Below are 26,965 nucleotides of genomic sequence, written 5' to 3'. Positions count from 1 at the left end.
TGCCCCCCGGAGTTAAAAATGGAAATGTCCTTCGTGATAAATTCCTTACTTGATATAAACCTGTAGTGATCCAAAGAGAGGAGAATATGACAGTCTATATCTATCTATATATATATATATATATATATATATATATATATATATATATATATATATATATATATATATATATATATACACCAGGTTGGCCCTGAAGAAGCTTCACTGCGAAGCACACACTGGTTTGTTCACTGCCGTCGGCGCTTCCAGTGCATGTATCTCTTTACTTATGTGCATTTAAATTGTTGATTGACTTTTTTAGCTTTGCACCTTATCCACATAAAGGATATAGGGCTGGCATATTTGACACAAAGTGGACTTGATCCAGCCACTGGGTCATATAGCTACAGTACTTAGGGGCTGAGAATGGGGTGCACGAATGGGGCGCGCAAGCATATCTGATGTGCGTGCGCCCCGTTCGCCGGCTGGCGCGGGTTGGTGAATGGTCTATCTGTATCTCTCATATAATCAAACACACCTGTCGCCATTTACATTTCTTCAAAGAATTTCTTTGGGAGTTGATTCAAATGTAGTGGTTGTTTATATTTCTATATTGCATGAATTGTCAGTTAGGACACAGAAGTCAATATTATAGATTAATGTGATGAGAGTAAATACTGTTTTCACATTGCAAACCCTGCTCTAACCCGGTATTTGAAAACGTTTCTGAAATGGGTCTGAGCAAGCTAAACCCCTTTCACATCGCAGGGTGGAGCCAGTTTATTACTGGGTTATTACCAGGTTGGTGCCTTTCACAATGAACCAGGTTCACCCATAGAAAACAGTGTAAAGTACTTTTATGGCTCACATATTTGTAGCTACGTTACCAGCGTAGCATGTGCGCGTGCCGCTCTAGCTGTTCTCAGCGCAGCGCTACGTTATCAGCGCAGCGCTACGTTATCAGCGTGTAAATCCGTCTAAACTCAGACTACCGCTATCAAAGGGGGTGTCCGAAATGTAGACGCTACAATTTAGACGCTTTAGCAAGCCGCTAAGAAGGGGGGTATCTGGATTTAGACGCGAAAGCGTCTGAATTTAGTAGAGAGTAGGGGTACATAGGGGTGCACTGTATATATATATATTAGATAATCCTTTATAGTGCCAGTGATTTGCTTGGCAATGTCTGCCTCTCCTCTTATCTAAGCATCTCCCTCCCCACCTCTCCTCATCTGTCCATGTTGCTATAACTGTATGCTCTGTAGTGTAGAGCTATGCCAGACATGCTTCTCCGCTACTTCCATTGCTATTTCTATGGTTTCCTGATTCAGGATCGTGACATCAGGCAGGGAGACAGCCTATCACCTTCTATGGCACAGTCATGTGTTCAAAATACTGGGTCTGAGGCTTTCACACTGAAAAATGAATTGGCTTTGAATCGTGTAGGATTCTTCTTTTAACACAGTTTGAATTACTAAGGTTTTTTGACCCGGTATTTTGACTATGGAACTTTCGCACTGCACCCAGAACAGGCTTAAAAATCGGCAATATACCATGTTATAGCTGCGGTATGAAAGGGGTATCAGATGACACAGCCCTCCACACGCAGATAGACTTATACCACATAGCTGCCAACTTCAGACTGATACATTACAAGCTTGTATCATAGGGTAACTTATAGGAGGCTTTAGTGTATAAATATCACTTTGAGCCTATTTGATGTGCCACAATATTTAGGATAAGACTCAGAAGGGGAAATTTACTAAATGGGATTTGTATTTCACATGGGATGTTGCTATGGGCAACTAATAAGATACAATCTTTTACTGTATCTTGTAGAAGGTGATAAATAAATAAGAAGTAGATTCTGATCACATGTGAAATAAAACTCCCATCCCATCTTAGTAAATTTCCCCCAGAGAGTCAAAATATTGCAACTAATACACAACAGAGGTCATTCTGGTTGACTCGCAAAGCTGCGAAATTCGCTCTCACTTTGGAGGTTATTCTGGTTGGTGCGGTTATGTCCGCGTGCGGTCGGTCCGCCGATGTTTTGTGTTTGCGCATGTGCAGAGGCATATCTGCGTATGTGCGAAAGGGACATACGTCCAAATTCCGCATGAATTGTTTACACTACGAACAGGGGGAGGAGAGGGGCGTGAAGGGCTGTTTGGGCTCATTACCATATGCGTACGCCCCGCGTTCCCATGAAAACGCTGGGCGTACGTATGGTAATGCGGCCGTGACGCACGTGTAGGGGGCGGACATATGACATTGCCGGATGTCAGCTGCCCGCCCAGATCCCTGCTTTTGCACGGAGAAATGCCCGAGTGGTCTGAGCACTCGGTGCTGCCTGACCGCTCGGTCCTGCATTCGATGGTCTGCGACCATCGAATGATGGGGGAGGTTCCCAGAGATGGAGGAGGTGTATACATGACTAATCCACTTGTGCACCGTGCGGTGAGCGGCTTACCGCATTCGGACGCAGTTAGCGATCCGTACGGAAGGCGGGGCTCAGGACGCTCAGTCCTGGCCGCATATTCGGATCCGGCCGCACCGACCAGAATAAGGCCCTTTGTGATTCTCACCCTGTTACATTTCACCCCATGGTTTCTATTCCATCAGTTACAGGTGGAGCAATTTTTTTTGAATGGTATTCAACGGTTGTTTTCTTACCATTCACAGCGATCAGGTGAGTGAAGGTTACTGTTGTAGTTATTCCCTCGGCCTTGTAGGAGAAAAAAAAAGTCAGAGATTATTCTGTAGAATACCATACTGCATATTATATATGAGTTTTATCAATGCATTCTTTTCGCTTCTTTTCACAAATGTTTGGTTGCACGAAATACAATACTGTAGCTAGTACACGGGCCTTACAGAGAGACGCGAGGCACGATGAGAAAACCATTTTGTTACTTTGGGTGATCTCTCAAAAGGGGTCTGTTCATCCTCACTTCACGTTTCACCTCCTAGTGCATACATTAAGTGCACCATTCATTCAAAAGGATACACAGAAGATATAATTGGAGGTAATTCAGACCTGATTGCATTGCTGCAAATTCACCCGGTGGCCGATGATCGATACACTGCGCTAGTTCCCATACTTCGGTCCTACGCTATAAGAGTTTACAGCTACAAAGAGGGATCCCTCCGCCTATATAAGTCCCCACAGATCGGCGCATTCTGCACTCCAGCATTGCGCAGGGTAGTGGAAGGAGCTGTGTTAGTGTGTGTGCGGGGGCGTGGGGCGGATGCTGCAAACTGCTGTATATAGGTCCTGTGGCTCTGCTGTATAAGTCCAGGGGTGGTGTCCTGTGCTGTGCTGCCGTTTAAGTCCAGCGGTGCCGCTGTATAAGAACAGCAGTGGTGTCCTGTGCTGCTGTATAAGTCCAGTGGTGGTATCCTGTGCTGAGGTGTCATATAAGTGCAGCAGTACTGTCCTGTGCCACTGTAGAATTCCAGCAGTGGTGTCCCGTGCTGCTGTATAAGTCCAGCGGTGGTATCCTGTGCTGAGGTGCCATATAAAAGTGCAGCAGTACTGTCCTGTGCCACTGTATAATTCCAGCAGTGGTGTCCTGTGCTGCTGTATAAGCCCAGCGGTGGTATCCTGTGTTGAGCTGCCATATAAGTGCAGCGGTACTGCCCTGTGCTGCTGTAAAAGTCCAGTGATGGCGTCCTGTGCTGTACTGCCCCATGCTGCTGTATAAGCCCAGCGGTGCTGCCCTGTGCTGCTGTATAAGTAAATGCAATCTGAAAGGGGCTCTACCTTGCACAATGTGGCACTACTTTGTGGTGCAATGTGAATAACGGACACTACTGTGACACGGCTATGTAGCCACGCCACTTTCCCACGAAGCTATACCCTAAATTTTTAGTGCCGCCTTCAGTTCACACTGGTTGATAGCCTTGCGAGTCCACCAAACCCCGTCTTGCGAATGGTGGCCTGGCCAACACCCATTTACAAGGGTGGATCCCTAGCATGGCCTGTGAATGGATGTTCGCAGCCTAGTGGGATCCACCCAGATAATTTGATGGTCGGCGAGCCACTAGGATAGGATCCAGACATATTCTTCTTGAAAAAGACCTCAGTGGAGGTCGAAAGCGCTTGAAGTCTGGACTCTACATATAGGACTAAGGCACTGTGGACTGGGTTTTGGACCTTTTACCTGACCATCTCCAAAGCCAGTTGGTGAAATCCGGATTCACCATCAGTCTTTATGCGTGTTTGAGGGCTGGATTCATTCCATGTACCTCCACCTGAACGGGTAACAGGCCATTTGCATCCATTTGTTGCTCATTGTGTTTGTTTATGTTTTGTCTATTGTACAATAAAATTGTGTTACACTATATGCCCACAATTTTGTTTTTTGGGAACAGTCATCATATTCCATGAGGGGTAACTCAGTGACTCCTTGGTTGGATACTAAAGCTTGGTACTGAGGTGGAGAAGAGGATCCTCATAACCCCATGAAAAGGGGCGTTTGGTATTTATGCAGATTTATCCCCCTATTCGGAGAAGAGGATCCTAATAGGAGGGAAGTATATTTTTTGAGTGTTTTGGCGCCAGTGTAGGGAACTTTCTACTTTTCCTTGTCCTGTTTGCTTTTTGAAGGTGTTTGGGTCACCTTCTAGTCGGTCACCCACCTCAGGCAGCCTCGAAGCGCACCCTCCAAGAATTTTCATAATTTTTGTTCTAGAAAGTTTAATCCAGACTGAAGGAGCTCCCTACAATTACTGACACGTCTACTGTCACTGCATATGATGCTGTCACCATTGATAGAATGGTGGAGGATTATATCGGGGACAGCATTCAAGTAGGCATGTCAGACAGTCATGTGTAGAAGATGATGCTCATCAAAATAAATTATAAATTCCTCCAGGAAGAACAGCAATTGCCTCCAGAAAATACAGAGGGAACAATTTAATAGTCTGTGAGGATGAAGATGTACGTACTAAAGGGGCAAGAATTCTGAAGATGAGGATTACATTTTACCTCCGTAGAGCCAGTTTGTGCAAGGAGAGATAGATTAATTGCTTCTTTTTTGTGGGGGCCCAAACAAACCAATCACTTCAGTCACAGTCGTGTGGTAGACCCTGTCGCTGAAATGATTGGTTTGGTAAAGTAAAGGACATTTCCATCTTGCGCCTCTTTTCTTTACATTATGTGCTCTTTGGGGCCTTGTTTATAAAACCTCCATCCTGTCTGCTGCTGCAGTGCCACTCCTAGATGTGCCACGGGTTTGTTCCACCCACTTGCGTCCCTTAGCTTAGTCATCCAGCTACCTATGTGCAACCTTTCGTCCTCAAAACAATATTTTGAGGTGTTGACGAAGGAATACCCGAAACGCGTTGAGTCTTCAGAGACTGTCCCCCGGAGAGAAGCATACTGTCCCCCGGAGGTCATCGCGGTGCTGCAGATGAGGAATCCTTGGTTGGATACTAAAGCTTGGTACTGAGGCGGAGAAGAGGATCATAACCCCATGAAAAGGGGCATTTGGTATTTATGCAGATTTATCCCCCTATTCGGAGAAGAGGATCCTAATAGGAGGGAAGTATATTTTTTGAGTGTTTTGTCGCCAGTGTAGGGGACTTTCTACTTTTCCTTGTCCTGTTTGCTTTTTGAAGGTGTTTGGGTCACCTTCTAGTCGGTCACCCACCTCAGGCAGCCTCGAAGCGCACCCTCCAAGAATTTTCATAATTTTTGTTCTAGAAAGTTTAATCCAGACTGAAGGAGCTCCCTACAATTACTGACACGTCTACTGTCACTGCATATGATGCTGTCACCATTGATACAATGGTGGAGGATTATATCGGGGACAGCATTCAAGTAGGCATGTCAGACAGTCATGTGTAGAAGATGATGCTCATCAAAATAAATTATAAATTCCTCCAGGAAGAACAGCAATTGCCTCCAGAAAATACAGAGGGAACAAATTAATAGTCTGTGAGGATGAAGATGTACGTACTAAAGGGGCAAGAATTCTGAAGATGAGGATTACATTTTACCTCCGTAGAGCCAGTTTGTGCAAGGAGAGATAGATTAATTGCTTCTTTTTTTGTGGGGGCCCAAACAAACCAATCACTTCAGTCACAGTCGTGTGGTAGACCCTGTCGCTGAAATGATTGGTTTGGTAAAGTGTGTTTTCTATCTGACCGAGCTGTTTGCCTTTGTTGGGACGTCTTTTATGCTGTTTTTACCTTCTACATTTGTAAGTGTGGAATAGTATTAAATACTTTTTTTATCCAAAGTTAATCTGCACTATCTATTTGTCTTCTATTCCACCATCCTCGCCTCAATATTGGGAGGAATGGTGGCTATCTTTCAGGTTTTTAACCTTGGAAATTGGACCAATTCAGTGTCATCATCAAAGAAATACGGTGACCTGTATTTTTACCATTATTGTAAAATAGGGTGTACTTTGAGCGCTGTGTGATAAGCACCTTTCTTGTTGCTTCTATATTATGTGTGTGAGGCACTATTACTACTGGCACTATACACCCTTTTTTAAAACATGCGCCTTTGGCACGCACTTTGTATAGTGCAGATGGAGTCGCTTTTATCTATACCGCCCTTGGAGCACCTTGGCGGCAATGGACATGTTAGCACGTCCCTGTCTAGGTGCGCTGTTCGAATGAATGATCATGGCTCTATCTGTATGGGAGGTCGCAAATTCATAGTTTGCAACAGGGGGTTGCAACACACTAGCACTGACCTTGTCCTTAATCATTCCTCTTCTTGGTTTCTTGGTGAATTAAAAGCAGTTCTTTATATTCAAAGTGTGGACAGGTCCTCTGTAATGTTTCTCTAATAATACTAGATTATATAATGAGATGGGATTCTCACCTGCACAATAATGCTTTTCACGATACCGTCACTGAAGTTCGGATGAGATTGATCCTCTCCACCACATGTCATATCTGTAGAGATGTATGCTAGAGCCTTGACCGTAACATTAACATCACCTTTGAAGGAAAAAAAAATTGAAGGAACCAAATGTAAGTTGATTATCGAAGTGTCAAATGGGTTCGAATGGTTTCAAGAACTGCATCGTTGATAGGCATATAAAAATTATATATCTAGATAGATAGATAGATAGATAGATATCACATATGCTTACCGATTGATTCAAAGGCCACAGTGTAATTGTTTAGGACGGATCTTTCAACATATATAACGTTTTGATTCTGATCCCCTAGAGGAGCACCGTCGAAAGTCGATTCTACGATTTTTACGGCCTGTAAACACAGTACAGATTATTTTTTTTAAAGCTATTGTATTCAGTCGATGATATGCATCATATAAATAACCTACACAGAGGTCCAAGGTTCCCATGTTTTGATAAAGCTCTTGGAGGAATGACATGGTATGCTGGTCACATATTTGCCACATGTTGGCTATGATCCCACTAGAGGTCAGTGTCCCAGTTTGTTTCCAAACTGCATCCAAAGGACGTGACAGCAAGAATGATATACCTGAGCAATTTATACTGATGAGTAAAGAATACAGTATACAGAAAGTCCAAACTTCAATAATGATGAGACTGACACAAAGGCCCTCATTCTGGTAGACCCACAAAGCTGTGAAATCCGCAGCTTTGTGGGTCATCTAAACGCCACCTGCACAAACCCCCCCCTCTCGCACACCGTTTTTCCCACATGAATTCAAATGGATATTTAGCATAAACATTCATTTGCAGCCTTGCGTGTGGGGGCAAAATCGTTAGATGGTCGGCGACCAGTAAATGATTTTGCAAGTGCTTGCAGATCTAAGACACCTCTCTGGTGTCTTAAGGCCCATACACACTGGGCGACTTTGAGCTGAAAGCCGCTCAAAACAGCATGTTTGAGTGGCTTTCAGCTCAAAGCCGCCCAGTGTGTATTGCCCAGCGATAAGCAGTGATCGCTGCTGCGCGCTTCGCATCATCGCTGGGAATGCCGTTCATCTGCTGGTATTACAGCAGATGAGCGGCATTGAGGACAGCTTTGCATAGTGCTGTTGTATGAAGAAAGTAGCGGGGGGAAAAAATAAAAAATCCAAAATATTCTAAAAAAACACACTTTTTTTGGAATAATTCAGATAAGAGATCCCCGGATACGGGAGACTCGACCTGTATATCGCTAAACCTGGCCCCAAGTTAATAAAGTTCCCCACAGCCAACAGAATAGGGCTATGGTACAGCGGATCGACAATGTCTAGGTCAGCCATGTGATGGTCCACCACGCGCCTCGCCTAGTCGAACTCGTTTAGTTATACACCTAAAGATAGCCGACGTTGTCTAGATCAACAGTAACAAAGGTTATACGCAAGCAACGGTTTAAGAATGTGCATGTGGGAATACGAGCATGCGTAAACCCTAGGAGGGGACGGCTTCGGCTCCAGAGAGGGCGGGACGGAGCATGGGAACGCCCAGCAGCTGAAATCACATGACGTCAGCGCCTGCCCCCTTTTCGGCAACGGAAATAAAAGTAAGTTCTGAATGACTTTTATTACGGGAGAGAAGTCATTCAATGGTCGGCGAATCAAGTGAGAATGAAAAGCTCCAACAACCATTGAAGAGACCAGAAGATGACACCACTGGTCAGGACAGGCCGGCAGCAGAAGAAACATGAGAAGTGACGCAGGTGGTGTGAAGCAAAGTGCTAAACCTCACCCAGCGACCTTGGCCAGGAGGTAATTTGATATCCGCTCCTAAGACCACCAAGTGCTGGACATTGGACCTGTGGGTGCAATCAGGCCACAAGCCTGTGGTGCGTATTAGGTGTGCAGGGGAACCAGTATTACTGTGTGCCAAAAGGTCTGTAAGACGCACTACGACGTGGCCAAATGTTTCTAAGTACTACTGTGCAACATAATGGGGGTTATTCTTGTTGATTCGCTTGGGTGCGTATACGCATCCTTGTGAGTCAACCTATCCCGCCTTGCGAATGGTGGCACGCCGGCACAACATTCACACGGCGCGTTCCTTCGCTCTGGCTGTGATTGGATATTTTGCGTAGACATCTATTCGCCGACCATGGAATGATGTGGAACGAGCACGCATATGTAAGAGGGGTCTGATGCACCCTTACATATGCGTGGACATTCTGCCTTCCCCCATCAGCCACGTCATGGCCTCATTAGCATGAGAATGCCCATTTAATGCTGGGTGTTCACATATGCTAATGTGCCGACCGCCACCCCACGACCCTCTCGGCCCCCCACCCGCAGTCCTGGGTGCGTGCACCCTGCGTATGCACATGCGCAGAAATGCGCATACGCAGCAACAAAACATCGCTCCCCGTGCGAAGGAACATCAGTTGCAAATGGACATGAATAAGGTCCAATGTATATAAGAGGATCTCCTGTGGCATAATGTATTTAAGGGGCTCTACTGCGGACACAGAGGGAATGTGGCATGGCCGAGCGGTGTGCTGGGAGACACTGCAGCTGGGATGCTGTCCAGGGCTGCAATGCTGCAGAAGCCGCTGCTACGCGGCGGTGCGCTGGGAACTGCTGCTGCCAAGAGTCCGGGCACCGCAGGTTGGAAGCCGGCTCCCCAGCGCAGCCAGTCCAGTGTTAAGGAGTCTGCAGGGCTCAGGGGAGCCCCGAGCTGGGCAAAATGGGTTAAATAAAGATATTTTAAATGTATTAATATATGTGAAGCACTGAGCTAGGACTGAAGGTCCGCAGCTGCAGTGTTATGTGGTGTCTGAAGCCTGTGCTGGGAATAGGCTCTGTTTCATGTATAAAGTGTAATTTAAATGTATTTTAAATGTGAAAATACACTTTGAAAATTACTTAGGGAAGGAATCCCTGTGATTAGGAAATTAGATATTAATTGTTGTTTCCTCCTGAATGTCTGTGAGTGACCACTGCACAGCAGGTAGTGGGCTGGGTGTTGGTAATGCACAGACTTTTGTGTTTCTTTATGTAAACATGTCCAGGAGATAATCAAATGATCTCCACCTTTCCTGGAAGGTAAAATATTTCAAGGAAATTGGATTTATACTTTTGGTATCCAGAACCTTAACAGCTTGATGAGATTCAGGGTAGAGGTATGAAGCAGTGATAAGGGAGAAGAAGTGATAAAGTGCCTGGTTCTTTATCACCAGCCAATCAGCTCCTGACTGTTAAGTTACAGGCTGGGTTTAAAAAGGGACAGTTAGGAGCTGATTGGCCGTTGATAAAGTACCAGGCACTTTATCACATCTCCTGCCTTATAACAGTTTCATACATCTACCCCTCACTTTTGATATGAATTGCATCATGTTAACCCCTCCCGACAAATCCCTGCCTTGAGGGGGAAGGGGGAGGGCTGGGGGACATGGCACCACTTGACCTTTAACTTCCAATTGTCGTGTATAATTAGAATCCATACTGAGGATGATGAAGGCCGTGTTACTCACCAAGCAGTAGTCATCGTTGTTGGTTAATTGGATATTTAGCACCACCTTTTCTCCTCTGACAACCGTATCAGGAACCAGGACATCTATGAAAAACTTCAGGGTTGCAGTGATGTTTATAGGCTCAAGGGTCAGACCAATACCGGCTTCATCCGATGTACAGAACGTATCAGCTTTGTACGTAGTGATACTGTCTGGGCATGTGGCTGTTAATGTTGCCATGCCATCAGCGCTGCAGGTGGTACAGACATATGATATTAAATATTGGTGATATGCACTAGTGCGGTAAACATTCAGATAATAATTAATATGTACAGTATTATTGTCCATGCACACGCCAAATATAATACATTTCTACTAGTTATGCACTAGCGTTGCAATGTATTATTATGCATTGAAACACAGCAAGCATTGAGCTCTCACGTACGGCCAGCAGTCACATTACCGTATACACAGTTGGGGTATGGCCGGCAGTCACAGTACTGTATACACAGTTGGGGTACGGCCAGCAGTCACAGTACCGTATACACAGTTGGGGTACGGGCAGCAGTCACAGTACCGTATATACAGTTGGGGTACGGGCAGCAGTCACAGTACCGTATATACAGTTGGGTACAGACAGCAGTCATTGTACCGTTAACAAACAGTTGGGGGTACAGCCAACAGTCACATTACCGTATACACAGTTGGGGTATGGCCAGCAGTCAAAGTACCGTATACACAGTTGGGGTACGGCCAGCAGTCACAGTACCGTATACACAGTGGGGTACAGACGGCAGCCACAGATAACGTTTACACAGTGTGGTACAGACGGCAGTCACAGTAACATATTCACAGTGGGGTATAGACAGAATTAACTGTACCGTATACACAGTGGGGGTGTAGCCATCAGTCACAGTACCATATACACAGTGTGGGTATGGCCATCAGTCACAGTACCGTATACACAGTGGGGGTATGGCCAGCAGTCACAGTACCGTATACACAGTGGGAGTATGGTCAGCAGTCACAGTACCCTATACACAGTGGGGGTATGGCCAGCAGTCACAGTACTGTATACACAGTGGGGGTAAGGCCAGCAGTCACAGTACCATATACACAGTGTGGGTATGGTCATCAGAAACAGTACCGTATACACAGTGGGGTTATGGCCAGCAGTCACAATACCATATACACAGTGGGGTATGGCCAGCATTTACAGTACTGTATACAGAGTGGGGTACAGTCAGCACTCACAATACCGTATACACAGTGGGGTATAGACAGCATTCACAGTATACACAATGGGAGTATGGTCAGCAGTATCAATACCATATACACAGTGGGGGTATGGCCATAAGTCACAGTACCTTAAACAAGTGGGGGTATGGCCAGCAGTCAAAGTACCATATACACTGTGGGGGTGCGGCTGGCAGTCACAGTACAAAATAAAAAGTAGTATATTAACCACTACCTCTCTGCACTACATCCCTCACACTCACCTCTCTGCACTACCTCCCTCATCCCTGTATACAGTACTAACTGCTACCTCTCTGCACTACCTCCCTCACACCTGCACTAACTGCTACCTCTCTGCACTTCTTCCCTCACCCCTGCATACCCATACTACCTCTCTGCACTTCCTCCCTCACCCCTGCATACTCACCTGCACTACCTCCCTCACCCCTGCATACTCACTGCTACCTCTCTGCACTACCTTCCTTCCCCCCTGCATACTCACCGTTACCTCTCTGCACTATCTCCATCACACCTACCTCTCTGCACTACCTCCCTCACCTCTGCATACTCACTGCTACCTCTCTGCGCTACCTTCCTTCCCCCCCTGCATGCTCACCGTTACCTCTCTGCACTACCTCCATCACCTACCTCTCTGCACTACCTCCCTCACCTCTGCATACTCACTGCTACCTCTCTGCACTACCTTCCTTCCCCTCTGCATGCTCACCGTTACCTCTCTGCACTCCCTCCCTCACCCCTGCATACCCACATAACCTCTCTGCATTACATACCTCACCTCTGCATACTCACTGCTACCTCTCTGCACTACCTTCCTTCCCCCCTGCATACTCACCGTTACCTCTCTGCACTACCTCCATCACACCTACCTCTCTGCGCTAGCTACCTCACACCTGCATAATCACCACTACCTCCCTCACCCGTTAACTAACCGCTACCTGTCTGCACTACCTCCCTCACACCAACATACCCACACTACCTATCTGCACTACCTCCCTCAACTACCTTTTCCACCCCTGCACACTCAACACTTTCCTCTCTGCACTACCTACCTGGCCCTTCATAGTCACCAGCACCTTTCTGCACTACCTTACTCACCCCTGCATACTCATCACTACCACCCTAACCCCAGTCATCCTCTACATCACCCACTGCCTCCTCTTGGCATCACTCACTTCCTCCATTTACCCCTTCCCTAGTGTGACCTATAACTTGGTATCAACCACTGCCTCTCTGTCTGCCACATTCTTAGTCACCCAATGCCTCTCCCCTGCACCTCTGTGTCAACCACTTCCTCTACGTCCCCCACTCTCTCTCTGTCACCCACTGCCTTTACCCTGCTTCTCCCCATCACCATCTCCTGTCAACCTCTGCCTCAACAAGGCACACCCCTTGTTATGAGGCCACACCCACTATTCGCTTCCATAATGCCCCCCTGCCATTTTGTGATGGATCCGCCCATGGGTGCTCCAGCAAGGACATATGGAAAACATGCAGCGTATAGTGTTTCCCAAGGACTGGATTTGAGAAGCTCTGATCTAGGGGATGATCACATGTATTGTCTAGCAGAGCATCAGCACTGAAACACCCCTTGCGTAAAAACAAAAAAACACACAAGTAGTTAGAGTAAAAAATCATCACAACTTTTTTGTTGGAAAACTCAGTTCTGCACAATAGATATTTTGTGTAAATACTTACTTTGCCATTACTGGGTAAAACGCGAATGAGTCATTAAAATTGGTACGAACTGTGATAGACTGCGCTGAAGCTGCACCTGAATGTGAAAAGAGCAGAAAATAAGGAGTTAAAATATTTTCAAAGGTGAATTGTATTCCATTGCTTATCTACTGTATAATGGTTACTTGTGTATTATCACGGCGCCCATCGCACCGCATCGCATACCACTAATTAAGGTATGCGATGGCATGCGGTGGACCCAATTTCAGCCTTCTCCAGGGCTGAGTATACAATTTTAAAATCGTGTCGCATCGCATGCCATTACAATGGCATGCGATGCGATGCAACGCGATTTACCATTGATTCCCGTGTTAAATGGCACCCCCAGACCCGATTTTTAATTGTATACCCACCCTGATGGGTAATAAATATGTTAAATTGTTAACGGAGGGGCGGCGGTACGCGTCCTCCGGCTTTTTCATACCCCCACTATCTACGTCGACGTGGAGTTGATTTTAGAAAGTGTGGCGAGCGCAGCAAGCCACCGAGCCCGAAGCGTGGCGAGCGCACACGGATTACTTCACAGGTATACGCGTCTGCTCGCTACACCCTTCGCGCGCTCGCCACGCTTCGGGTTGGCATTGATAGTGAGGTGGCGTTAACAATGGGGGGGCATTTCACATACTCATGACCCATGAGGGTGGGTATACAATTACAAATCGGGTCTGGGGGTGCATTTAACATGGTAATAAGGCATCTGGGTGCCTGTACAATTACAAATCGGGTGAAATCGTGTCGCATCGCATGCGATCATATCGCATGCGATGCGACGCGATTTTTCATTGTACAATGCCCTGCGATGGAAATCGTGGGAGCCGTGATAATACACAAGTACCCTATAACGCACCAAGGTGTTGGTACTTTAGCATAACGAGTAAAGGAATATAAAAGTGATACAGTGCGTAAACAAGGGAGACTGGAAGACTGAAAGCCCCCCATTCGCTACTCCGAAGCTGCATGCGATACCCAGGCAACTACCCGCCAGTCCCCCGCTTGCTGTGCCGCATACGATACATTGTATGCAGTTCTTTAGGATACGATGCATCCTATGCGAATTCCAGCAAGTGCTAACGGATCTGATAAACCTTATGTGCAGTATTTGCGATCACTGGATCTGATCGGAGGTTAGGCACATACGATTTGGGCACTTTTCACTCGATTTCTGGGCAGGTCGGTTCATAGGTGCCGATTTATGTTTTTACTGGTGGGTGCTCAAGCCAAAAATATAGAGGAGTGGCTTCATGAGGAAGGGGTGTGGCCACAAAATAATACCAATTTATATTACGGAGCACAGTTTCAATACAGTCTCCAATATTCAAATTACGGCAACAGAGTTCCACATCCATAAATGCCCCCCACAGTGCGGGTACATAAATGCCCCCCACAGTGCGGGTACATAAATGCCCCCCACAGTGCGGGTACATAAATGCCCCCCACAGTGCGGGTACATAAATGCCCCCCCACAGTGCGGGTACATAAATGCCCCCCCACAGTGCGGGTACATAAATGCCCCCCACAGTGCGGGTACATAAATGCCCCCCACAGTGCGGGTACATAAATTCCCCCCACAGTGCGGGTACATAAATTCCCCCCACAGTGCGGGTACATAAATTCCCCCCACAGTGCGGGTACATAAATGCCCCCCACAGTGCAGGTACATAAATGCCCCCCACAGTGCAGGTACATAAATGCCCCCCACAGTGCAGGTACATAAATGCCCCCCACAGTGCAGGTACATAAATGCCCCCCACAGTGCAGGTACATAAATGCCCCCCACAGTGCAGGTACATAAATGCCCCCACAGTGCAGGTACATAAATGCCCCCACAGTGCAGGTACATAAATGCTCCCCACAGTGCAGGTACATAAATGCCCCCCACAGTGCAGGTACATAAATGCCCCCACAGTGCAGGTACATAAATGCCCCCACAGTGCATGTACATAAATGCCCCCACAGTGCAGGTACATAAATGCCCCCTTGTGGGGCAGCTAGCATCAGCTCAGCAGTAATAACGCTCACTCCGACACCGCCCACTAGGATAGAAAGGGATCCAAACTTGCTGCCTGTAATTATTTAATGTGACTTTTGCTTGCTGCCTGTGTAAGGATGTGCCCCGGTGCTGGGAGCGCTCTCCTGCTCCCAGCGCCGGAGCAACAGTGTGAGGGGGAGAGGGAGCAGAGTCCCCAGTGGGATCATGCTCCAGACAGCGCTGGGATCAAGACACCGATCCCAGCGCTGACAGTGCGGGCGGCGAAGCGGCGGTGGACGGAGTGGGGCTTTGGATCCGGCGCCGCTGCGGCCGCCGATCCAAAGCGCCGCTCGCGGCAGTTCAAATCTCCCGCAGTTCGGGAGCCAATCACGGCTCCCGATTTGGCGGCCAATGGTAGACGGCCAATCAGCGCTCGCCGCACCGTCCTAAAGCCCACCCCCGGCGTCTGATGTGAGACGCCGCCGGGAGGCGAAGAAGGAGGAAGGTCCCACACCGGCGGAGCGCAGGAGCGCCCCGGCTGAAGAAAGAAGACGCCGCAGGGAATAGCAGACAGCGGCGGCGGAGACCAGAGTTCCGGCGGCCGCTGAAGAGGCCAGAAGACGCCGGGATCACGAAAGAAGATCTCCGGCGACTCCTGGAAGAGAAGAAGAAGCAGCGCCGCCGCTGGCCAGGACAGGCCTGTGGCAGAAGAAAGAAGATGGCGGCCGGATCAGGAGAGGCCAGCAAGGGTGGGAAGCAAAAGAGCTGACGAAGCTCCCCCCTGCGGCCTTTCCCAACCCCAGGTAGGCGGCCCCAGGCCACCTACCCCTACCTAGACCACTGGGAGTCGGGCATTAGGCCCGGGGGTACTTTCAGGCCCCTCCGGCCTGTGGGCATTGTAGTCGGGCCCTCTTGGCCCGTGGACAACTGATTGTTGGGCCCTCCTGGTCCTTTGTATTTTGCTGGGCCTCCTCCCCTGGCCCCTGTCCCGCTAGGCCGGGCACTAGGCCCGTTGCACAGTAGCCGGGCGTAAGGCCCGAGGCCCCCATAGCTCGGGAGGCTAATTGACTCAGGCCCCTAGGCCTGTGCCCCAGTCAGGCACTAGGCCTGTGGACACAGACAGGCACTAGGCCTGAGCCGTCAGTTAGGAGTGATTGTAGTAGCTAACTGGTACGGTTTTAGAGTGAGCATACGCTGGCCAGCTCTAGCCAGGAAGGGAGTACATCTGAATACAGGCAGAGGTTAAAGGAGCAGTTGGTTGGTAAGGTCTTGTACTGTATTGTATGTTGTCCGTGCAGAGCAAAGTTTAGATTTTCGTAGTTGTGTTGCACCACACACACTTAGTCAGTTCTAGGGCTTTGTGTTGTAGTTATGTAGTCGTGCCACGTTTAGGTTCGTTAGGCTCTGCACGGGTCTGGTGTTTGTCTCCTTACAGGGATCTGTGAGGAGAACCGAGGGTTAGAGTACAAGAGTGCGGACGCAGTACAAGAGTGAGGACGGTGAGTGTCGTCTTGTTTGTCCGTGTGTGTTCCTGCCTATCTCCCTTCCTTCCTCCATCCAGGGCGTACGCGGACCTTGTACCCCGTGCAAGGTCAAGGCCTCACCTAGGTGCGTAAGTACCAATAGGTGACACTCCGGGCTCTGAGGCAGTGCGCCGATGATGATGTTTCCCGGAGCCCGGAGGGTGCCTCTGTAGAGACGTCGCGGGACGGAGGGCGTATCGGACTTCATCCTGGAGGAACAGCTCTCACCTACTCTCCTTCCTCCTAGGTGTTCGTGTCCGGGTGCCGGAGAATTCCAGGACCGTGATTTGGCACGGCCTGAAGGTGAGAGGGTGCGGCGCCAGGTAAGTGGTCCGATGACACCTGCACGGCAGCAGGCACCACTCCGCACCGCCCCTACACCCATCTCACACCTGTGGTGATATTTATTTTTATAATATATAACTTAATAATGAATATGGTAAAATAGGGGGGGGCGCCCAAATGTTGTCCCTAAGGACGGCCTGACTTGCCCTTGCAAGTTGGGAGGTATGCTGTTCATATTTCTCTTCTATCCAAACCTAAGAACTCGCACTAGAGTGCTTTACTGGTCGCTGAGTGATATATCGCTGAGTGTCCCCTTTTTAATGCAGTGACCAGCAATGGACACTGATGAAAATGAGAAACTCTACCAGGGGAAGCCACAGGAGCACCCTCCCAGCGATCATCGCCCTGCACGCACAGGGAAATGGTCTAGTCCAGGGATCGGCAACTGGCGGACCGCGGTCCATCTCCGGACCGCAAAGAATAGAAAAGCGGACCGTCTAAACTCCAGTGCGGCGCTGCTAGTTTTCAGGAGTTTAGACGGTCCGCTTTTTTGTCCGCCTACAGCGGTCCCAGGGATGTCCGCGTGGAGTGGCGCCTATCTGCTGACCGGAGGTGAGTGCGGCCGGGACCTGTCATTTCCGGGTGATGGAGCGCAGCAGTGTGTGTGTGCTCCGCTGCCATGGCGAGGCGGAGGAGGACTCTCTTCCGGGTGCTGGGTTTGGCGTCTACTTGCCGGTGTGTCTGGTGAGTTCAAGTGCGACCTGATTGTTACGGGGGTGGGGTATGTCTGTCTTATAAATGTGGTTGTGTTCACTTGTAAGTCCTTGAAAACGCCGTTGGAGATTAAATGCTTTTTATGCAACAAACAAGTCTGGTGAGTGCCGCCTGTATTACAGCATGATATACTGGAGCTCCACATTCCTGGGAAGGCACCTCAGCACTACAGCCAATGTAAGTAAGTGCTAGACCCTGCACGGACCCCATTAAAAATTACTTGTCTAGCCATTAGTCACACATTAAGGCCCTTATTCTGGTCTGTGCGGCCGGAGCCGCACACGGTGCTCCGGCCGCACAAACCAAACCCCGCCCACGATACGGATCGCCACGGCCGTCCGTACACGGACGGCTGGCGATCCGCAAGAAAATGGTGGGGCGTACGCCTCCACCATGGAGGGAGCTGCCCCCTGCATTCGATGGTCGGCGACCATCGAAGGCAGGGCCGCACGCCCCACCAGGTCCCGCAAGCTGAGACCACACGGACAATCGTCCGTGTGATAGCTTGTATGGGGGCTGAGAGCTGACATCCGGCGACGTCAGCTTCCTGCCCCCATCACTGGCGTCATACCCTCATTAGCATGCATACGCCCCGCGTTTGCATGGGAACGCCCATGAAACGCGGGGCGTATGCATAGGGAAATGAGGGTATGAAGCCCCTCACGCCCCTATACGCCCCTTTTGCGGCGGACGAACTACGTCTGCGGCGAATTGGGCTGCACATGCGCAGATTGACCTCTGCGCATGTGCAGACTGAAAACATCGGCGGTACGGCCGCACGCGGGCCGTACCGCACGATTCAGAATAAGGGCCTAAATGACCACCTTATCAGAAACGTACATATAGAATAATAATGTTTATTTACATCCCTGCGCCACTCAAATCTTTTTGGAATGACAGTTGGGGGCAGTTGCTGTGCCTCCCCTATTTGAATTTTGAACTGAGCCGCAGCTCCCCCTCTGGAGCCGCCACTGGTAGGAAGCATATGTTACTTTAACTGTGTTATTTGCACGTCATTGCTATGTTGAGTGCACCAGCTAAAATATTATTGTTTAGTAGGAGGATAACAGTTACACACACACAAATGCACACCCTATCATTGTATCAACTACATAGTGCCACATATTTTTGCGTAGTAACAATAAAGTCCCATAAGTTTTTTTTTTTTTTTTACAGAATATACTGTACAGTATGCTATTATATTATTTTACTTACCGTCTGCTGCAAATGTCACACCTACTGAAAAGAGAAAACAAAAACAGTATGACATTTAACCAAAATTATATGTACACCCTCATCCAGCGTCAGCTCCTATCTTTTTTGGGTAGAAGGGCTGTATTCGTGCCTTGACTGTGCATGCGCAAAACTCCGGCTTCTATAGACTGCATCGGCTGCAGCCCACAGAGGCCGGACTGGGTGGACTATAAGGCAGGAAGTAACGGTTGCATCAGTAAGTTACATTGGCATCAGGCAGTAAGGATGGTGTAATGGTTAGCATTACTGCCTCATGGGTCAAGGGTTCAATTCCCACCATGGCTCTAACTGTGCGGAGTTTGTATATTCTCCCCGTACTTGCGTGGGTTTCCTCCGGGTACTCCGGTTTCCTCCCACAATCCAAAAATATACTGGTAGGTTAATTGGCTCCCAACAAATTAACCCTAGAATGTCTGTGTGTGTGCGTGTACATGTGGGAGGGAATATAGATTGTAAGCTCCACTGGGGCAGGGACTGATGCAAATGTTCAAATATTCTCTGTAAAGCGCTGCGGAATAAGAAACTGTTAATAAATAATAATATGTCCTGTGAGTGACTGGCAGGTAGAACTTCCAATAGGACGTCTCTGCCAGTCACAGTGAAGCCGCTGAGCCAGCGCAGTAACAGACCATAGGTAAAATATGCCACTACCCACACCGCCTTCTACATGCCCTCTTCCAAAGCTCTTGCAGCAAGTGGAGCAGCGGGTAGGGGCATGTACAAAGTACCTTAGTCAAAGTCTATTGTACGGTTGTGGCATAACCACAACCAGAAGGTGAGGTGGACCAGATGAATAAAATAAAGCCCTCATTTATTCCATGCTTGTTAGCATTCACCCGTCCCCATGTACTGTGGGGGGGTAAAGTTCTTAAAGTGACTGCCAGATGGCTGTGCCAATGTAACTTACTGATGGAACCATTACTTAACCCTTTCAGGTCCAACGTCTACTCAGGCTCAACAGCTCTAGCGCTAGTAGCAGATCCAATGGTGAAGCCACTTTAAAATAACAATAACATCGTTCATCATTCAATGTAGACCATTTTTCAATAACAAAAATTAAATTACAATTAATTTAAACCAAACTGTTTGAATTGCAAAAAAAAAGGGTTAATGTACATTGTGAAAGTAAGAAAAAGTTTGAACCGCGGAACCAGTTAAAGCTGCTGTATTGGGAGTGTGTAAGGCTCCCTATTGGTATATTGGACAAAAAAGAAAAGTATACAGCGCTTGGGTTAATCTGAATGATGGTCAGACACAAATATGTTGTAAAAAGTACAAATACATTTATTATATATCCCAATATAAAGAGAATTCTCTGTATGAAAAAAAGATGAAAAAAAATTGAGCAATGAATTAAAAAATAGATGGGGGGGGGGGGGGTGGATGATAAAAACAGTCAGTGCATGCACATAGCTCCAAGTCAACAGACAGGTAGTTTTTAGGGCCCAACTTGTTGGGAATAGTTACCACCAATAATGGTCGAACTTCAGGGTCTGGTAGATTGACCAGGGGGTCTTTTCCGGTCTATTTCCCGTTTCGACGTGCTGACACGTCCTTATCAGGAGCTCCTTCATCAGCACGTCGAAACGCGTTGAGCCCCACTGAGCCCCACTACCAGATTGGCCCCAATCAAAGAGCCTATACCGAAGTCTGACCCACTGTTTGGCCCCAATCTGAAGCCTATACGGACACCTTGCACCAGCTTCCATCGCGGTGAATTTCTTTCCGGACCGGCACACACTGCATTGTGCCCCACGGGTCCTCACCTCCTTCTGCAGTGATCTCTGGCGGTGACACTTCCAACATTTCACCCACCATTCCTGCTTCTAATCCATCTGGGGCCATCTGGACCCACAAGCCGGGAAATAGACCGGAAAAGACCCCCTGGTCAATCTACCAGACCCTGAAGTTCAACCATTATTGGTGGTAACTATTTGGGCCCTAAAAACTACCTGTCTGTTGACTTGGAGCTATGTGCATGCACTGACTGTTTTTATCATTCCCCCCCCCCCCCCCCATCTATTTTTTAATTCATTGCGCAATTTTCTTCATCTTTTTTCATACAGAGAATTCTCTTTATATTGTGATATATAATAAATGTATTTGTACTTTTTACAACATATTTGTGTCTGACCATCATTCAGATTAACCCAAGCGCTGTATACTTTTCTTTTTTGTTTAATGTACATTGTGCTACAGCGCCAGCCGGGCAGCCTAATGCTGAAGTCTCCTTCGCATGCCACAAGCATTAGATACTACATGCCAGCTGTATAACAGTCATTACATGCACATGGGCAGTATGACTGGCGAGTCCCTGAGTGCCCATATACTGTACGTGTGTATGGCAGCATTACAAGGCACCTGGAACCTTTAATCAGGCACTGATAATATAGCAGTGCTACATAAATACACAATAATAATATTAATCAGTGACATAATGCAGAAAGGTAGAAGGATAGCATAAGGGGAAGCATACACTCTAATGACCCCACCAGCTGTCTGTCCTGGAACCTTTGGACTGGTCTATGGTAAATATAAATGTTGTTGCGTTGATTTTGGTGCGGAGGTGCAGGTGATTATAAACAAGGAGCTGATTTATTATAAGCTAAGGGGAAATAGTGATGGGTGGACAAAGGGCCAGATTCTCTAAGCTTCAAAAGTGATAAAATAGAGAGTGATAAAAAGCCAGCCAATCAGCTCCTGTCTGACATTTTTCAAACACAGTCTGTGACATGGCAGGTAGGAGGTGATTGGCTGGCTGTTTATCACTCTCCATTTTATCACTTTTGAAGCTTAGAGAATCTGGCACAATATCACAAGACTTGTACGGCTAAATTTACTAAAATGTTCGAAAAATGGAAAAAGGTTTTGTTACCCATAGCAACCATTTGTATATCTAGTTTCTCTATTACATCCCAGAAAATGATAGCCAGAATCTTATTGGATGCTATGGATATTGTCATCTTTTTTTATTTTTTAGAATCTTTAGTAAATTTACCCCAAAATTTAGACTTTTTGGCCAGAAACAAGTAGATTATTATTATTATTATTATAATTTTATTTATAAAGGAGCCACAAGTGTTTCGCAGCGCCGTACAAAGGAACAATACAGGGAGACAAAACTTGGCATAACATTGAATAAATAACAAAAATAGAGTACAAATAAAGAGCGCCACAGTTCAATACACATTACAGCTTAAATGTAAGTAGTGAGGACTCAATCAACATACAACTAGAGGCTTGATGCCAATGATGGAGATGGGTATGCGGACGAAGATGGTCACTGAGTGTTGGAGTAAAGGAGAGCTGTGAGTGACATGTGAAGAGAAGAGGGCTATGACAACAGGAGGGAAGAGGGCCCTACTCGGAGGAGCTTACAATCTAGTTAGTAGGAAGGGGAGACAGATAACAAGAGGTGCAAGCGAGGGGGTGGTGGTTAGATAGCAGGATGTAAACAGGCAAGGGGTCGGAGAACCAGCTGGTTTATGCAGTGGAAGGGTACGCTTTGATGAATAGGTGAGTTTTCAGTGCCCGTTTGAAGCTTTGCAAGGTCGGGGAGAGTCTAATGGAGCGAGGGAGTGCGTTCCACTGAAGGGGTGCAGCACGGGCAAAGTCCTGTACTCTAGCATGGGAAGCAGTGATCAGGGTGGAGGAGAGACGACAGTCGTCAGCTGACCATAGAGGGCGGGAGGGTGTATGAATGGAGATGAGGTTAGAGATATATGGAGCAACGGAATTAGAGATGGCCCTGTATGTGAGCGTGAGGTGTTTGAAGAGGATTCTGTAGGGGAATGGAAGCCAGTGCAGATTTTGTTGAAGGGGAGTGGCAGAGTTAGAGCGGCGGGAGAGGAAGATAAGACTGGCTGCAGCATTGAGGACAGATTGGAGAGGAGCCAGTTGGGATTGAGCGAGGCCAGTGAGAAGAGCATTACAGTATTCAAGCCGTGAGATGACCAGTGAGTGGATGATCAGCTTAGTTGCACTCTGTGAGAGAAAGGGCCTGATGCGAGCAATGTTGCGTAACTGGAACCGGCAAGAATGGGCCAGGGCTTGGATGTGGGGTGCAAAGGAGCGGGAGGAGTCAAGAGTGACACCCAGGCAGCGGAGTTGGGGAACAGGGGAGATGATGGTGTTGTTAACAGTGATAATGATATTAGTAGGGGGCATAGCTCTGGGTGGGTGTCTAACCTGTGTCTGCCATAAAAGTCTGCAAGTCTTCCACCATTGCTACATACACATTATATGCTTTAACTGGTTTATGGTATATAGATGTTAAAGTGAAAACATATATATTGTACTGAAAATATACAGAAAAATAACATAAGACAGGTAGACCACCGATTTGCCGGCACCTGGTGGTCCGGCACCTCTTTTAATAAGGACACCGCCCCATAACTGTGAGGAGGGGCGTGGCCTAGAGGGAAGGGGCTTAACCTATACTTACAATGCTCCCACAAGGCCACGCCCCGGTCTCACAGTTGTGGGGGCATGAATAGACGCTGTGCACATGTACACAGCGACTATTCACAGGTGACAGAGGGGGGGGGGGGACTCCTAACTCCCCCCCTCGTGCGTGCGGGACACTGCCGGCCCAGGGCAGGACACGGGCATTCCCGCGGAAAGCGGGACAATTGGGAGGTCTGCAGCCAGGGAAAGTTAGGATTTGGGTGGCTTAGAAGGTGCTGAGGGAGTGTTTAGAGGGGCAGCAGGAGGGTTAAGTGAGGCAGTATGAGAGTCGGGCTGCCAGGGGGCTGCCTTGAGTCGCGTTGCAGTGGCTGAGACGCACTGCAGGGACTGAGATGCCCTCGTGGAGGAGAGGAGCTGCAGGGAGGAAGCGTGCTGCGAGGGTGAGGAAACTGAGGTTGCCAAATTATCGGTGGTATACCTGTAACATAGTTCGCAGTGCTTCGACTCCTTTCAGCCAATCAGATTCTGCCATTTTACAAATGCATTTTTTTTATAAAAGATTGTTAATTTTTAATTGGTTGCTATGGGTCACATGACATCCATTGCCGCATGTGCACCACTTTTTTTCTACAGTAACCCCTGTCGTGATAAGCTTGATGTGATCCAGCACAAGGCATGCTACAAAATATGACTAAAGTAGAAGGGTATTAAGGAGGTCATTCTGGTTGATACTCACCATTGCAAATTCACAACGGTGAGCGATGGTGATGGCCTGCACATACTGACTTATGCGCAGGACACTTGTATAGTCGCTGGCCCGTTCGCATGAAGCAGGGCACGGGTTGCACCCATGGGAATGCCCAGTGTTACATGGGGGTTCCCATGTTAACACTGGGTGTTCCCATGGTAATTCTACCATGACGCGGGTGCTGGAGACGGGCAGCTGATGTCACTGTGACTGGATGTCACCTGCCCGCCCTCTTCCTGTACAATGGCGCCGCAATTCTGAGTCACCAGAGAGTGACTTAGATTTGCGAGCGCTGTAGAAATAATTTGATAGTCAACAAGCATCTAATGATTTCTGCCCTTCAGGCAAGCTGCAAATAGATGTTTATGTACAACAGCCATTTGCATGCTTGCGGGGAAAATCTGCGTGTGTGCGGCGGGCATTCGTGTGTGTGGCGGGCGGGTGGCATTTAGTTAATTCGCAAAGCTGCAGATTTCCTAGCTTTGCGAGTCAACCATAATGACTTCCTAAGTACGGGAATTTGTTTTGTTTCTTGAATATGAGGGAAAAAATACACCGCGCTTGTTTGTGGAAGAGTCAATATACTCAAGGGATGAAGCTTCAAATATCACAAATTTATTAACATACATATAATAAGATTTAATTTCCGTAATGTCATTATCAATGATTAATGGCAATAGAGTTGAAATAGCATGGGTGAGGATACAGACTTTAATAGGAACGCACTTAATAACCAGTGGTAAAGTCCCGTTCCTATTTGCGGCCTTGATATTTAGGATAGGTGTTAGGAATTTACATTTCCAAAATGGCACAGTCTCAGCACTCACAATATTAGGTCCAATTGCTGTTGACTCACTGAGGGCCAGATGTATCAAGCTTCAAAAAGTGAAAAAGTGGAGAGTGATAAACAACCAGCCAATCAACTCCTACCTGTCAGTTTTCAAACCCAGCCTGTAGCATGGCAGGTTGGAGCTGATTGGCTGGCTGTTAACCACTCTTCATTTTATCCCTTTTTGAAGCTTGATACATCTGGTCCTGAATGTTAAGTGGATGTCCCTGGAGTGGAGAAGTCCTGTATCCCCACCCATGATAATAATGACATTACTGAATTGAAATTTTATTATATGTGTTTTAATAAATGTGTGATATTTTATCCCTGGAGTATATGATTGACTCTTGATGTATTTTTCATCATCTGCCTAGTATTTTGGGGCTGACTCCCCCATTTTTTTCACTCCTGCTGGTAAACAGGGCTCATCTCAACGCCTGTTCAATCCCTTGCTTAAGGGGTCAATTTGTTTCAGGAATACATTACCATACCGTGATATACCACAAGGTAGTAATTGTGCTGTGATTATCATCCACGTAGTCATAGTCAAATCATAAATATTGTGGGCAAACACGGGCAGAAGTTAAAATGGCCCCGTGTGTTCTGGGATCCGGTATCAATCCCGGCGGTCAAAATCAAAATCCCGATGCCGGAATGACGACCGACGAAATCCAGACAAGGGGGGGAATTTATTCTCCCTCTATGGGTGTCGAGGACACCCACAGAGGGACAAAGTGCCGGGATTTCGGCGTCGGGATTTTGACCGGCGGGAAATTGACCGCATCCCGTGCTCTGCTGCGCTTGCACGGCTGGAGCAGATACTCCCATGAGAGTGTGGTGGCGGAGCTGTGAGATGTCTCTCACAAGCTCCGCCTCCACACTCCTCCTGCTTCCTGCAGCACTGTGCGGCTTAGGAAACTGCATGGGCGGTGGAACAGCATTACCAGCGGCTTGCACACACACCTGACTGGCTTTATCGTGTACAGTAACTGCATCTCTCATTGCCCTAACTCTTTGGGGGTGATAATTCAAATGTTTGGTGGGCACTCAAACGGGTAAGTCTTCTGCTTCCCATCTCAGGGCGCAGCTTATTGACATTTGCATATATTATCTGTAGACAAGTCAGTGTTAGCACTTTATTTTTATAACAACCATTATATCCCTTTTATTGATAAGTACCCCCACAAGTTTGTTGTCCAGGGCCCCCACAGACCGGTGGATAGGCCTTACTCTATGCAGCAGAAGATGAATTTACCTGATTTGAATAGCGCCGTGGTAAAAAAAGGATGGACGCTGATTGGATTGCTAGGCTCACCGCACACCACCACTCTCTTCACCCGGAGATCTGTCACACAGGTCAAACCAAGGCCCTGCAATGTAAACATGAGTCAGTTTGGTTATATTTCATGGAAACTGCAGGTGGGTTAGTCAACTGTTTAAATGAATGAATAAATTAATTGAATGTTTGATATTTGGGTAATTACACTGCACCCTTGCTAAGTGAGCTGAATCAGACTTGCCTACCCTCCCGGGAATGGCCTGGAGGCTCCCAAAAATTGGGGCCGCCTCCTAGCCCCCTGGAAAGGTAGGCAGAGCCCCCGCTCCCCATTCCCCTTTGACTAAATAAGAAATGAGTGACTTATAGAATTCTTTATTGACCACATTTGTAATTTTTCCTTCAGACGTGAGCACAAAAAGATTTATTTTATGTAATATGCGTAAGGGCCAAATTAAGTTGTCCATGGGAAAAATCATTCCCCACTCAGGTCACTTCCAGCTAAATGAAGCGTTAGTCCTTGTGCTGTATTTATGGTCCTGGCAAAGCAAACTGTTATCAGGAACTG

The 26,965-nt window shown here is 47.5% G+C and overlaps 1 protein-coding gene across 3 annotated transcripts in view; it reads right to left on the bottom strand.

Annotated features, from left to right (window-relative positions):
• Window positions 1-26,965, bottom strand: part of LOC146009362 (alpha-1-macroglobulin-like) — a 177,408-nt gene that overhangs the window by 75,871 nt on the left and 74,572 nt on the right. For 2 of the 3 annotated variants that reach the window (XM_083149659.1, XM_083149661.1), the window contains 7 exons: window positions 26,377-26,491; window positions 19,099-19,122; window positions 13,294-13,369; window positions 10,363-10,591; window positions 7,095-7,212; window positions 6,821-6,939; window positions 2,653-2,704 (listed from right to left, as the gene is read on the bottom strand). In XM_083149659.1, the coding sequence (XP_083005785.1) occupies window positions 2,653-2,704; window positions 6,821-6,939; window positions 7,095-7,212; window positions 10,363-10,591; window positions 13,294-13,369; window positions 19,099-19,122; window positions 26,377-26,491 (733 nt within the window). The remainder of the gene's footprint in view (window positions 1-2,652; window positions 2,705-6,820; window positions 6,940-7,094; window positions 7,213-10,362; window positions 10,592-13,293; window positions 13,370-19,098; window positions 19,123-26,376; window positions 26,492-26,965) is intronic. The other variant, XM_083149660.1, reaches the window with a different exon arrangement.

The sequence above is a fragment of the Crinia signifera genome, chromosome 6, assembly GCF_055691185.1.
Source record: "Crinia signifera chromosome 6, ASM5569118v1, whole genome shotgun sequence".
In the NCBI taxonomy this organism is placed as follows: Eukaryota; Metazoa; Chordata; class Amphibia; order Anura; family Myobatrachidae; genus Crinia; species Crinia signifera.
Note: the sequence above shows the minus strand (reverse complement) of the source record. Positions and strands in the feature narration are given on the sequence as shown.